This window comes from Protomyctophum bolini, assembly GCF_963924005.1.
Source record: "Protomyctophum bolini genome assembly, chromosome: 18".
In the NCBI taxonomy this organism is placed as follows: Eukaryota; Metazoa; Chordata; class Actinopteri; order Myctophiformes; family Myctophidae; genus Protomyctophum; species Protomyctophum bolini.
Genome location: NC_137879.1, coordinates 40,902,512 through 40,917,753, shown reverse-complemented (window position 1 = coordinate 40,917,753; position 15,242 = coordinate 40,902,512). Strand labels below are relative to the sequence as shown.

The window sequence follows — 15,242 nt, the reverse complement described above, 5'->3', positions numbered from 1 at the left end:
TGCCGCATGGAACCTCTCCCTCCTATACAGAGCTACATTATAACGGCGTGAGAGGTTCCATAATGGGGCTAATGTCAGTTGGACTTGGACCCACGTCGGTCCAACCCACAGTCCACACCTGCCCAGATAAAACGGTTATGGCACATTAAATAATATGGGGAGGCGGTCTTTTTTTCGACACCCAAATAGCCGACGGGACAATGGTCCGACAGTGTCGGATCATTGACCGAAATACCGTCTTTTTACTCCAACAGACATTAGACAGACAGAAGTTCCCGCCATAGTCAGACGGGACAATAGTCGGACATGGGAGACCTAGCGTGCAACGGTGTGCGTGCGTGCGAGAGAGGGGGGAGAGAGAGAGAGAGAGAGAGAAGGGGGGAGAGGCGCACGTTTTGGGTGCATTGTTGTTACAGTGGGTGCCATATTATAATTATGAATTAATTAATTAGATAAAGATATATAGGCCTATCTGTCACATATATTATATATATTATATTATATATCATAATATCATAATATAATACAATAATAATTATTATAATTATCTCCCTCTCTCACTCCCTCCCTCTCTCTCTCGCTCCGCCCGCTCACTCACTACTTTCGATACGGCTTCAAACCCCTATGTAAGGAATTAAAGAAAGTCGGTCGGTCTCTCCCTGTGGGGGGGGGGGTCTTCAAAGAGACTACTTGAGGCTATTTGACGCACACAGGGAAAAGCAACAATTAAGGGGTTTCTCTAGAGAGGAATCTACTAGCTCGAATCATGGAGGTCCCGACCGGTCCGGGACCCCCATGATTTTCTCGACACGTCCCAGACGAGGCTCTGTTCTGGGGTAGAAGTCCCTAAAAATCATGGAGGTCCCTTTTTTTTTTGCGTTTTTCGCGATCGCAGCAGGGTCTCTCCCCCTCTCCACCCGAGAGGGGGTGGGAGAGAGAGAGAGCGGGGGGGAGAGAGAGAGAGACGTAGAGACTCTCTCTCTCTAGTGTGCACTGCTGCGCAACGTCTGTGACACAGACGCGGTCAATAATATATAGCATAAATAATAGGCAAAATATAACACTTTCCCGCTATCTGTGACTGTGATCAGCTCCTCACACACATAACTCCTCTCTCGTGCACGCACGCCTGCTCAATCTCAGCAACTGTTTGCGTAAATTATTTAATAGGGGGGGGGGGGGGGTTCGGCGAGGCCCGGCCCGGCCCAATGTAGTTCCGCTAATGTGTACGGACACACACACACACACACACACACACACACACACACACACACACACACACAGGCTGAGAGAGACAGCGAGCGGTACCGTCTCCCCCTCTCTCTCTCCAAGATAATTAAGGTATAGAAGCCAGCGAGCAATACAGAGAGAGACACACGACCGTATTTATTTCAATTCAACATACATACGCACGTCTCTTTGAAGCCCCCCCCCCCCCCCACAGGGAGAGACCGATCGACTTTCTTTAATTCCTTATATAGGGGTTTGAAGCTGTATTGAAAAGCCGTAGTGAGCGAGCGGGCGGAGCGAGAGAGAGAGGGAGTGAGAGAGGGAGATAATTATCATCGTTATTATTGTATTATAAATTATATATTATATTATGATATTATGATATATAATATATATAATATATGTGACGGATAGGCCTATACATCTTTATCTAATTAATTAATTAATAATTATAATATGGCACCCACTGTAACAACAATGCACCCAAAACGTGTGCCTCTTCCCCCTTCTCTCTCTCTCTCTCTCTCTCTCTCTCTCTCTCTCGCTCTCTCTCTCTTCCCCCTCTCACACGCACGCACACCGTTGTGCGCTAGGTCTCCCGTGTCGGACTATTGTCCCGTCTGACTATTGCGGGAACTTCTGTCTGTCTAATGTCATGTCTAACTGTTGGAGTAAAAAGACGGTAAGACGGTACCATTGTCCTGTCGGCTATTTTGGTGTCGGAAAAAAGACATGCACCCATAATATGTTGGTATTGTTGGTATCCTTTGAAGCAACGATGTTTTCTAATGATCAGGTTGTTCTGGAATTGCTGTCCCAACCCTGTGGAATGCAGTATGCACTCCCCAAAACCTTCGTCTGGTGCAGTGGTAACCAACCTTTTCAAGCCCAAGAGCCCATTTTATTCCCAATTGTAAGCCAAGATCTACCACTAAAACGTGTTAGAAAAAACACTTGTTTTTTTGCTATTTCTGACAGGCTCAATGCATGTGCACACATCCACACAAAGACTAAAGCTTAAATTAGAATAAATACTTATAGTAAGTTATATTATCAATGTCAAATAATATTAAGACAAATTAGAAATAATTAGTATTAGAAATAGTTTGTTTCTCATTTCAATGAATATTCACATTGGCAGATGTTCAAATGACATAGGCATAACATGACCATATATATTTGCACAGATATGGTGACATACTCTGATTACTCTCAGGGTCAGCCCACCTTTAATGAGACTGCTGTGACTGCACTTTATCTGCAAGCGTTTTGAAATCTGGTTCATATTTAGTGATTGCCAGTCTGAGGGTGTCATTAAGATGTGAGTCAGTCATACGAGTTCTAAACTTGGATTTTATTATTTTCATTTGTGAAAAGGCCATTTCACATAAGTACGTGGAACCAAAGTAGGCATGCAGCTTCAGTGCACACGACACAATCAGGGGATACTTCTCTGCTCACATTGCCTATTAGTTTGCATTGCAGACTGGTATATTCAGTATATTTTTCTCATTTTTATATTTTTGTTGTTGCTGCGCAGCAGTTGAGGAGAACGCAACTATGCATTCCTTTAAGCAACACAACTTCTGCAGCTGCATCCATATGTTTAGAATTTGCATCAATGATCAAATCCCAATAATAAAAAATATTATAACAACGAACGATCGACTGGAAACGTTCCCGCGATCGACTGGTAGCTCGCGAACCCCTGGTTGGTTACCCCTGGTCTAGTGTTCCCCCTAATAAAGTTGGTTTTATTTGTTTTCTCATGCCACCCATGTAAAGCACATTTGAGTATTCATATACAGTATATAGACGAAATGTTTTAACACTAGCACGTAGCCTGACCAATTTTGAAGTTGATTTTCTTTGCCCATGAAGTCCTGTGAAAGTTCCCCTTGCATGACTTTGTCTAAATATTCGATTGAAATCATCTCTGTTTTCTTTTTCCATCTGAAACGTTTTGTAAATATGATTTTAGGCATAGTTATACCTAGTAGGTCTGACTTTTTCGGCCAAACTGACCGCCCCCCCCCCCCCCTTCTCCCCCACTCGTCTAATGATCTTCACAGTCACACCTCCCGACAGCTGGAGACGACATTGTTCAAGCCTGCATTCCATTTCCAACGAATTAAATCATATATGTTTGGCTGGTTAATTATTTTGATAAGATAATAGGAATAGGAATACAATATTATTATCCATGATGAGGGATGTTATTGAATGCAGGCAGAATGTTAAGCGGAGGCAGAGTGATGAACCCAAAATGCAGAGTCACAGGAAAACGGTGTCTAATTCAAAGTATTTAATAAATCAAAATATCTTACAAAGAAGATGAAACTCTGGAATCCAGGCATAAATCTTACAACAGTAGATTTCAGGAAACAGGACAAAAACTCACACTAGAGCAGCACGTAGGAATCAAATCAGAAATGTCCAAACTGTCAAAAACCAGGAACAACAGGAAAACCAGGAACATGCATCTGCTACAACAAAATAATGAACTGACACTGAATGTTTGTCATGAGTCCAGTCTTATAGGGGGAAGGTTGATTGAGGAATTGTTCACAGGTGGAATGACGAGGGAGTTAGAAGCAGGTGAGTGAATGGGATGAAAATGAGGGAGTGGCCAGGGAGGAGACATGGTCTGTGGAGTGACAGATCATGACAGTACCCCCCCTCTCAAGGGACGGATCCCAGACGTCCCAAAACCTCAATGAGGAACGAGCAGGGTGGGTGGAGGGGGCCTGGAGGAGGGAAACTGAGGCAGGGCCAAGGGGATCTTCAGGTGGGCGGCCAGGACGACGGCCAGAGGCAAGTCTGGTGATCTCAGGGGGACGTCCAGGAGGATGGGCGGTGGCAGAACGAGCGCCATCGGGGGGACGGCCAGGACGCTGGGATGAGGCAGTGTCACCATCGGGAGGGCGGCCCGGAGGTCGTGACGTGGAGGCTGAGGAGGTGCAGTCAGGAGGGCGGCCTGGAGGCCGAGACGAGGCGGAGGACCGTGGAAGCGGAGCCGGGTATGCTGCAGGAGCTGGACGTGATGCTGCAGGCGGAGCAACAGGAGATGCTGCAGGCTCTGGGGCTGAAGCTGCAGACTCAGGAGGGAGGGCTGCAGACTCAGGAGACGACGCTGCAGACTCAGAAGCTGGGACCCAAAAGGCGAGCTGCAGCGGCGGGGCCTCAGAGGCAAGCTGCAGCGGCGGGGCCTCAGAGGCAAGCTGCAGCGGCGGGGCCTCAGAGGCAAGCTGCAGCGGCGGGGCCTCAGAGGCAAGCTGCAGCGGCGGGGCCTCAGAGGCGAGCTGCAGCGGCGGGGCCTCGGAGGCGAGCTGCAGCGGCGGGGCCTCGGAGGCGAGCTGCAGCGGCGGGGCCTCGGAGGCGAGCTGCAGCGGCGGGGCCTCAGAAAACGCTGCAGACGACGGGACCGCAGAGGAAGCTGCAGGTGGAGGCGACGCCGGGAATGCTGCAGGCTGAGGCGACGCCGGAGATGCTGCAGGTGGGACTGCAGGCGGAGGCGGAGCTGCAGGCGGGACTGCAGGCGGAGGCGGAGCTGCAGGCGGGACTGCAGGCGGAGGCGGAGCTGCAGGTGGGACTGCAGGTGGAGGCGGAGCTGCAGGCGGGACTGCAGGCGGAGGCGGAGCTGCAGGCGGGACTGCAGGCGGAGGCGGAGCTGCAGGCGGGACTGCAGGCGGAGGCGGAGCTGCAGGTGGGACTGCAGGCGGAGGCGGAGCTGCAGGCGGGACTGCAGGCGGAGGCGGAGCTGCAGGTGGGACTGCAGGCGGAGGCGGAGCTGCAGGCGGGACTGCAGGCGGAGGCGGAGCTGCAGGTGGGACTGCAGGCGGAGAACAGGAGGAGGATGCTGCAGACTCTGGAGACGGGACCCCAGAGGACGCTGCACACCCAGGAGACGAGGATGTTGGGACCCCAGAGAACACTGCACACCCAGGGGATGAGGAGGGTGCTGCAGATTCTGGAGATGGAGAGCCAGCAGACAGCAGCTGACGGAAGCAGCCGAACAAAAAGCCCAGGGCCAGAGCTTCCATAACGTCAGGCTGACGCCGGTCACCACTGAAGTTGACTGCCAAGGACTCTGGCAGGTCACCGGCTGAAAGGACTGTTGAGGGTGCAGAGGGCGCAGGCAGGACACCTAGGGAGATGGCCTGCAAGGGCTCTGGCAGGTCAGCAGGAGGTACAGTCGGTGAGGGTGCAGAGGGCGCAGGCAGGTCACCAATGGAGGCCGCCGGGAAGGGCTCGTGGACGCCGGGCAGCACAGCATTCAGTGGAGTGCTGGGCAGGCTGGGTGGTGGAGGAGACAAAGTCACTGGGAGCGAGGAACAGGGGTCAGGTAGCTGAAAAACACCCCCGGGGTCCCGCTGCCGTAGTGCAGGCCCGTGACGGGGCTGCACCGCTGCAGGCGGGAGTGCAGCAGGGCGTGAAGGGGCTACAGGCGGGACTGCAGCAGGACGTGACAGGGCTACAGGCGGGACTGCAGCAGGACGTGACAGGGCTACAGGCGGGACTGCAGCAGGACGTGACAGGGCTACAGGCGGGACTGCAGCAGGACGTGACAGGGCTACAGGCGGGACTGCAGCAGGATGTGACGGGGCTGTCCGGGTGGGCTTGGTGGCTGGGAGACCCCGGGAGACATCCCCCCGCTTGTTGACACAACGGGGACCTCCCCGAGCCAGGCGGGTGCCATAATACGGATTTGTGGCATGAAGTTGTTCTGAAAGAACTTCTTCACTGCCTCGAAAATGGGGAAAAAAATCCATATAGTGGTTCCTCTGCTGATTAGCATCAGGGGCAGGGCTAGTGGGATGCAAACTCAACACTCCAACCCTAATGGAGTGGGTAGATGGCTGAGGAGTATGTGGTAGTGAGCTGGTTTCAAAGTTCTTAAGCCTCCCACAAACTACCACAAAATGGGGAACAAAATGGCTCACCCATGGCCTCTCTGTAAACCACTGCTGCTGGATTGAAATCTCCCTTCGAATTTCAGCACGCAGGTTAGGAGGAGAGGCCACCAGACGATTCACCACACTTTCAAAAATCAACACCTTCCTTGTTAAAAGTAGTAACTCTGCTGGGTTCATGATTATGGTCAGTTCATTCTGTTAAGCGGAGGCAGAGTGATGAACACAAAATGCAGAGTCACAGGAAAACGGTGTCTAATTCAAAGTATTTAATAAATCAAAATATCTTACAAAGAAGATGAAACTCTGGAATCCAGGCATAAATCTTACAACAGTAGATTTCAGGAAACAGGACAAAAACTCACACTAGAGCAGCACGTAGGAATCAAATCAGAAATGTCCAAACTGTCAAAAACCAGGAACAACAGGAAAACCAGGAACATGCATCTGCTACAACAAAATAATGAACTGACACTGAATGTTTGTCATGAGTCCAGTCTTATAGGGGGAAGGTTGATTGAGGAATTGTTCACAGGTGGAATGACGAGGGAGTTAGAAGCAGGTGAGTGAATGGGATGAAAATGAGGGAGTGGCCAGGGAGGAGACATGGTCTGTGGAGTGACAGATCATGACACAGAATTGAATTCAGTTCCACGTCGCTTGCAGAAAAAGTTTACAGACTACGGGCAGAACTGTTCTTTTGACTGACACAACATTTAGACTAGGTTCTGTAGGTCTATCTCGTTGGAATGATTTAGAATCGTCATTTTTATTTTGAATAAATAAATCGCATCAGCAATAATTCTCGCTCCGTGGAAAGGAAATGTCGGTCGGTCTAACCGAGCATTCAATAACATCCCTCATCATGGATAATAATCATTGTATTCCTATTCCTATCATCTTAACAAAATAGTAAACAAATTCCAAGTTAATTAACCAGCCAAACCAGGGGCGCAACAAGGTAGGGGACAGAGGGGTTTCGTCCCCTGCCAGCGTCACATTGGTCCCCCCCAAATGAGTTGGGGGGTCCCCCCCTGTATCCCCCCTGGCTCCAAAGTTATCTTAGGAGTAATACTTTTGAAATCCTGCGTTCATAAACGCAATATATTTTGAAGGATGTATTTGGTCCACCCCTGTGTAAATCCCAAAATGGTTTGGCCCATCTACCGTGTTCGGAAATGTGGGAGTTACACCGCCATCAGTGACCCAATGTGCTTTGCACAATGTGGTGATTGCGTAATGATTCTAATAATACAGGAACAGGATTCAATAGGTCACCACTTTTGGTGTCACGCACCACTTTGTATACACGTAAGAGAAGATTTATACAGCTCTAGCACTAGCAGTGATTCTCAACCCGTTTAATTTCAAGGAAAGGACCCTTAGTTTGACAAGCATTACCATTAGGCTACGGACGGACCCTATTTTGATGCCATTTCTAGCTGTGGGACTCCAATTGATAATATAAAATCAATGTTAATTAAAAAAACTGAGAGCGTCCACATGACATGCCACAAGGGTCCATTTGGTTCCAAACTATCATGTAGCTGTACCCCCTGGAACTCGCTCAAGGACCTCTGGGGGTCCCCGGACCCCACTTTGGGAATTATATTATTATATTACACCATTTTGGGATTTATCGACGCCGCTAATGAAAGCCCTCTACAACTGTCAACACCCGGTAAGGTGCAGGTTTCTTTTCTTCCTTTTAACTACAACTGCTAACTACATATTTAAAACATGCGAACCCTCTCCTCTCCTGAAAACTGCCCAGGTGTTGTACATTTTATATAGAATAGGCTAACTTGTTTGAGGCGCTGCTGATAATGTGGTTAAACTTTTACGTTTTGAGACACATGGGAGGAGGAGTTATCACAGCCAGGTAATTCATAATAATGATAACTGTGCCAAAACGCAGTTTTGTATGTGCATTGAGTCACTGGAACAACCTCTCTGTAGTCTGACCCCGAGGTGTGAAGACCCAAAAACACGGTCATCCTGACCTTTCAGCCGACTGAGTAGGAGTGAATTTATTTCAGACATGCTAGTGTTAAACAAGTTGTTTATCTGTTAAGTAACCTAGCACACAACCTTGTATAAGTTTATGTATAGTCACTATTAATTGATTCACTGGTATACCAAAATCCATTTGAAAATAAATATCGCTGTTCTCATATTCTCTCGAATATTGATATGTGATTAACAAAATTTATATTTTTAATCTAGTCCCAGCCCTCTGGGAGCATTTTGAATTATGTAGTGCATATAAATACATTTACTTCGGGACGGTTAAAATTGTGTTTTGGGACGGTTCCGTTGCACTTTGTACTTTTATTCAAGTAAATGTTGAAGTATTTCAACATTGCAGTATTGATACTTTTACTTAGGTAAAACATTTGAGTACTTTTTCCACCACTGATACTAACCGGAGCAGCAGGTGGCGGTATTGCAACCGCTCACTGTTGTGGAGAAAACAGAGTTGAGCCAGAAGGCAAAGCTCTCTGTCTTCCGAGCAATCTTCCTTCCTACTCTCACCTATGGTCATGAAGCGGCCAAAAGGAGTTTTCTTCGATGGGTGGCTTGAGATAGTGAGAAGTTCCGTCACGCGAGAGAGACTCGCTGTAGAGTCGCTGCTTCTTCGCCTGGAAAGGAGCCAGCTTAGGTCGTTCGGGCATCTGGTTAGGATGCCTCTCTAGGGAGATCCTCGAGACACGTCCCACTGGGAGGAGACCCCAGGGCAGACCAAGGCGCAGTTGGAGGAAACACATCGACTCACTGGCCTTGGAACGTCTCAGGATCCCCCAGGAGGACGTTACTGATGTTGCTCTGGAGAGGGAAGTCTGGAGCTTTCTGGTGGAGTCGTTGCCCCCGCGACCCGACTACGGATAAGCGGTTGAAGATGGATGGATGGATGGATGATACTAACCTTGGAACACTGGTTCCACAGAGGTCCAAAATCCCCACGCCTCTCATGATGGACATGTAGGCCTGCTCCTGATGAGAAGACATGCTGGGATAGTCCAGTCAGCTGATTCTGGAAGTACAGAGAGATACCATACTTTATTGACAAACTCTATTTTGGGTGGATTTTCAGTGTCTCAGGCAGGGGTTAATAACTAAAAATCACACCTGTATGAAGTGAGGGGCGCTCTTATCATCTTACAACATCGAGGAGCCAATAAGAGACCACTATTTTTACCCTGACATACATACCCAACCGACTCGATCGCATTGCACCGATCACAGTACCTTTTACTCACCCAAGATATCATCAATAGCCAATAAGGGAACATTATGGTGTCATTTTTTTCCCCCTGACAATACAACGACTCAAACTTAATACATACAGGTATGTTTAAGTGTAACCTCTATTAATCTAACTCTAATATATTAAAGTCTAACTCATGTTGCTATGATTAGATGATGTAATGATGATGTAAAACAAACTGAGTCAAAACAAACTTTAAAAATTAAACTTTATTGTCTCCACCAGACCGAAGGCATGGGGAGAGAGTACGTTTTGCATTCCGTCCGTCCGTGTGTCCGTACGTACGTCTGTGTACAGCTAATCTCTGGCACCGTTAACCCGGTCAATGCCAAATTTTGCGCACACACAGCACACACTGCCAACGATGAAGCTCTACCCCAAAACGGCCTGTTATAGCGCCACCAGGAGGCCGACTTTTGTAAAACACATATTTTTATATTACTTCTCCAGACTCTGTCCAAAAATCCCGCAAATCGTTACACACTATCTCTATAGTCATGTGTTCAAGACGGATCTGTCCGATATTTCATACTAATTGGCTCATGGTTTTCAAAGTTTGCAGGATTTTTGCATTTTTTTAACAAAATGCCTCAAATCATCCAATTGCCATCCAAGGCGTGAGGTGAAATGTCAGCCTTTTCACATTGGCCTATTATAGCGCCACCAGGAGGCCACAACCTGACCTGCCCTGGTGGAGACCTGTGCCCTGACGGGCACTTTATCGAGTTGTTAATGGCATGTAATGTTTGTGTTAGGGACAAGATGACGTACATTTTCTCATTGTCAATGGCGTTTTTAAAACAAACATTGAACTAAAACAAACATTAAAACTCTCTTCATTGTCAGGGGCACGGTGGCACAGTTGGTAGTGCTGTCGCCTCACAGCTAGAAGGTCCTGTGTTCGATTCCCGCTCGGGGCACTGTGGGTGCTGGCGGCGTGTTTCCTCCTCCGTGTCATCAGTGCCCATACCCGAAGGCGGGGTTGGCAAAAGGGCCTTTCTGTGTGGAGTTTGCATGTTCTCCCCGTGCTCCCCGTTCTCCCCGTGTCCCCTAGGGCAGTGTTTCCCAACCTGTGCTACGCGGAGCTATGGTGCTCCTCTTGATGTCTCCAAGTGTTCCGCCTGATTTGAACTAAATTAACACTATCCCTCCCCCGAAAGCAAAAGCTATTGAGCTGCAGGCTTCCTATTGTTGCGTCGTTGTTGTCACACGTCTAACATTTAGACATGCGATAACTACAACACGGAACAATAGACTCTAACGCCCCTCGGCCATTGAAATGTTAATGCTTAGATGCATGCAGAAGACGCTATACATTTCGCTCCCTCCAGAAAGACTGGAGCGCGCAGAGTGCATATTATGCACGTAGACGGCAGACACACACAGTCCCGACCCAAACACTGAGGAGGTAAAGTAAACGTGACGTTGTTGTGATTAAACATAATGTGCCACGAAAAATAGCTGTCCAAAATATAGCTTTCCATAGATGTCCAAACATGATCGCCTCGTTCGGCCAACAAAATATATCTCCCTCCCTTCACAGAAGCGCAGCGATGCCTGATTTATTCTTCGTCGTACACGTGTTATGCTTGCATGCTGAAAATGGCTGATCTACAAGCTCACAGCGCGTTGCGGACGCAACGCGTTGTGAGCTTGTCGATCAGCTATTTTCAGCACGTGGAAATAAGCAGGCTGTGAGAACTGAGACCCTTCACAATAAAAGCATGCAGCATTCACAAGTTGGCTCATAATAAAGAAAGGAAAAGGATTAGGTGGCATTTCACATTTCATATGAGCATTTTTTTTTTTTAAACTGAGGCTCTGTCTCTGTCCTTTTCTTTCTCTTTGAAGTTATTTGATGAGTGCTGTCATGTGTGTTTTTAAAAGTATATTTACTTTTACGTTTTACTATATATTTAATATATATATTTAATATATATATATATATATATATATATATATATATATATATATATATGTATATATATATATATATATATATATATCCGTCCGTTGCTCTCCCCAGGTTGGCGGAGGGTGTGTAGAGCCCAGGATCACAGTAGATGATTGGCACAGGGGTGAAAAATGGGTTAAAAAATTGTCGGATAAAAAAAAAACTCTCTTCATTGTCAATGGCATTTTTAAAACAAATATTGAACTAAACACAAACATTAAACCTGTAGAGGAGGGGCTAGCGCCCCTCAAAAATGCCCAAGTAATATCACCTGGTACCCTCTTGAATTCTTAAGAGATGACCCGAAGCTGGGGTGGCTCAGGGGTAGAGTGGCTGGATGGTAACCGCAAGGTTGCCAGCTCAAACCCGGGCTCCCCCAGAGTTAGTGTCGAAGTGTCCTTGAGCAAGACACTGAACCCCTAATTGCTGCTGATGTGCAGGTTCGTGCCTTGCAAGGTTTCCTCCATTCCACCCCGCCCACCCCCCCAGACCCCCCCCCCCCCCACACACACACACAATCTCCCACTCCAAGTAGGCTTGTCTTACGGTCGAGCTACACCGAGCGCGTTTGTGCGCGTCTGTGTGTGGAATTTATTGCATGCGTAGACGCAGGGATATAGTGCGAGCCGTGGAGACGCATGCTCTAAAAATAGAGACAAATTGAGCCTAAATGTGCGCACGCCCATAGATCTGGTGTAGAGGAGCGTTTTGCACGTGCATGTGTCACACTATTTTCAGCAATATTTTCTTTGGTGTCTAGTTAAGCTGTTTTTTTTTCTTTTTTAAACGTGCGTGCGTACTATATGAGTATGGAGCTTTTAAACACTTATTTTAATCAAATAGCATCAACCTTTAAGAAAAATGGATAACAAATTAATGATAAAAGATACTGTACAGTGGTTATAAACATACACACACACACTAGAAGATGAAAGGGAAAGTGAAGATAAATCTATACAAATCCAAACACGCTGCCACTGCTGACATCACATCTATAATCACAAGCTGCAAAAAACGATTTTGTTTAGTTTTAGTCTTTTTTTTACCTCGATGGAAGTTACAGGGATCCAAGTTTATGTCCTGCTGAATGAAGAGAGAGAGAGAGAGAGAGAGAGAGAGAGAGAGAGGCTACTCTTACTTGAGAGACAGGAGAGTGAGAGGAGCGTAACAGAGACATGGTATTTGAGAGGATCAGTAAACAGATGAGTGGGAGGTGTGACCGTGTGGTGTGAGTGACATTATGATGACAGCACGGTTTGTGACTTGTTCCGTCTTGTCTAGCTGAAGAAAAGCACAGTCATGGTAAAACAATGGGTTACAAAATCATGGAATGATAATTTTGTAAGTAAACAAAAGCACAGTCTATGAGTAGCAATACCAGTCCTCTACCATAGTACCATTTAGAAAAAACAATGTTACGTTACGTTTAAGTAAAAAAATGCACTTGAGTAAAATACAAAAGTATTTGTACGGATAGATACCTTTATTGATCCCACGGAGGGGAAATCTGTCGTCCATAAATTGGCAAAAATATAATTACAGTAGCCAAAGTACAATGACATGCCTGGCGATAATAATGTTTTACTCTCTTTGTGTGAGTTCTGCCTGCATGTGAGAAGTGATAAACATATTATAACTGCATAGCTTTCACCACTGTATTGTTTGTAGTTGGTGTGAACTGTGCCATCCACATGGCTTAGAGTGATTTTAAAACTATATTTTTATACTTATATAGTCTAGTGCAGGGGTTTTCAACTGATTGTTAACCAGGGACCACCACCCTGACTAATAATCAACCTGGGAACCACTGTTGGGGATATGGGCTAAACATATTTGAATTATAAAGCGTGGGGGGAAAGGCTTGAAAATGAACAATTTGTTGCACGATGCTACGCGGTAGTACGCACAACACATTATATGAAGCCCTTATCGGTCATTATATTGATCTGAAATATTATGCTAGTGGTCCAGAGCTCACAAAAGGTAGAGAAGAACTGATCTATTCTCAGCTCACGGTAAATCATTCCATTCTTACTTTATCCAACATTCCATATTAAACTAATTGTATATTAACTGATGTGCTGATTGTACGTGTCGAGCACATAATATATGCAATTTCCTAATATAGATGAATGAACCGGGCTGGGTGTAGCCTGAGCTTACGTGTTACGTGGTCTAGAGGGGCGGGGCGGGGCAGGGCTGACCTCTCCGTCACCCCCGGCCCCTCCTCTCCCCCCCAGTGCAGCGCTACACACATCACATCATTTGGAGCGACGCCCACCCGGAATGATTGAGTCGCACTTCTAGACCAGAGTGGCCAATGCGTTCCCCCAGGCTTTCATTTTTTTGCACAGACGAAAATGTAAGCCTGGTACCGAGGCTAGGCTGGGCTTATAGCACTTCCCCTTCTTGAGATTCAAACTCCCTTTTTCTGTGGAATTTCATCACCTCCAACGTCCAAGTAAAGTCAAGTCAAAGTAAAGTAAATGTCAACATTGAGGCCTCATCATAGGTCACATCATAGGTAGGGTCCCAAACATCTGGACCATCCAGGTCCTGAACCGAACATGCTTTGGTACCGGGTACCCACTAGAATAATTACATTTTGGTTCTCACTATCGGTTCCTATAGACGCGCGCAGGCACGCGCTATGTATTTATTTAACAGCACAACAAAAATAACTTTGTAATGAGAAGAGTATAGATGGTGCACGTCGCCTCCGAGTGTGTGTGTGTGTGTGTGTGTGTGTGTGTGTGCGTGCGTGTGTGTGTTGCTCCTCAGTCTCCTCAGGCTTTTATATTTGTTATTGCAATAGGCCTACTGCCCTGAGTAAATACAGAATATATGTATACATATATATATATATATATATATATATATATATATATATAAATGTTTCAACTGTTGAATAAAGGAGATGATGTTACTCTATTCATTAGTCTTAAAGTAAAGGTTTTTGTTAAATAAACATTTAACCTCTTTTATACCATTTTGGAACCGGAATGGGGAACCGGAAACCGGAATCGATAAGCAGAACCGGAACCGGTATCGGACTCACACAAATCCTAACGATACCCATACTTAATCATATAGGTCATAGGTTACCATGTCATTTAGGCGTTCACATGACGCCTCTTGACGCTATACTGTCTGGTCATGCCTGAGTCAGCCTGAGTCAGCCAGCCAGTCCACGCCCTTAGCTTCTTCACGGCTTCTGAGGAGTTCTTAATAAGCACCTAAAAACTCAAGCATGTTGGGAATGTGTCCCAGAGATTTTATTATACTCCACAGGTGTGAACTGTGTCTGCTGTTTTCTTGTGTGTTTCATGTGTGGCCTGAGTGAGTGAAAAGTTCAATCAGACAACAACGTCAAAGGTGTTCGAAACGGAGTAGGAAGAAGTATAAAACTCATATAACCCACTACCCCATATTATTCCTTATATTTCAGTGAGTCTTCATCCGGCGTTTTAACTTTAATAAAGTTCCCTGAATTTTACATCCGGCCCCTCTATTTTAAACTTTTGTTAGTGCTCTGATCGCCTCTCTGCCTCTCTCTCTCTCTCTCTCTCTCTCTCTCTCTCTCTCTCTCTCTCTCTCAATTTTATCTACAGTTTTGCTACTTTACAGGGGACATGGTTTCCAATTGCAGCTAGGGATTCACATGCATTCCTTAACAGCTGTTGGTAGGGCGTTTCACATTTTGTTTGTGGCATAGGAGCGACATTAATTTAACCCCTTGTTTGAGCTGAACTGTCGGTCGTCACTGAGACATAGTGGAGTAGTGTAGTGAGTAGTAGGCCTGTAAATAGTAGGAGTAGGCCTATACATACTAGGGTGGGACGATATTATGGGTATGCAGTAGGGCGGGTCATACTTT

At 46.4% G+C, this 15,242-nt stretch overlaps 1 protein-coding gene across 2 annotated transcripts in view; it reads right to left on the bottom strand.

Moving 5' to 3' along the window:
• The window catches only part of LOC308333501 (TRPM8 channel-associated factor homolog), a 36,106-nt gene extending 23,643 nt beyond the window's left edge, over nt 1-12,463 (bottom strand). For both annotated transcript variants that reach the window (XM_080789955.1, XM_080789956.1), the window contains exons 1-2: nt 12,412-12,463; nt 9,070-9,177 (exon numbers count right to left, since the gene is read on the bottom strand). In XM_080789955.1, coding sequence (XP_080646081.1) covers nt 9,070-9,152 — 83 coding nt within the window. In that variant the 5' untranslated portion in view covers nt 9,153-9,177; nt 12,412-12,463. The remainder of the gene's footprint in view (nt 1-9,069; nt 9,178-12,411) is intronic.
• Between the last annotated feature and the right edge of the window lie 2,779 nt (nt 12,464-15,242).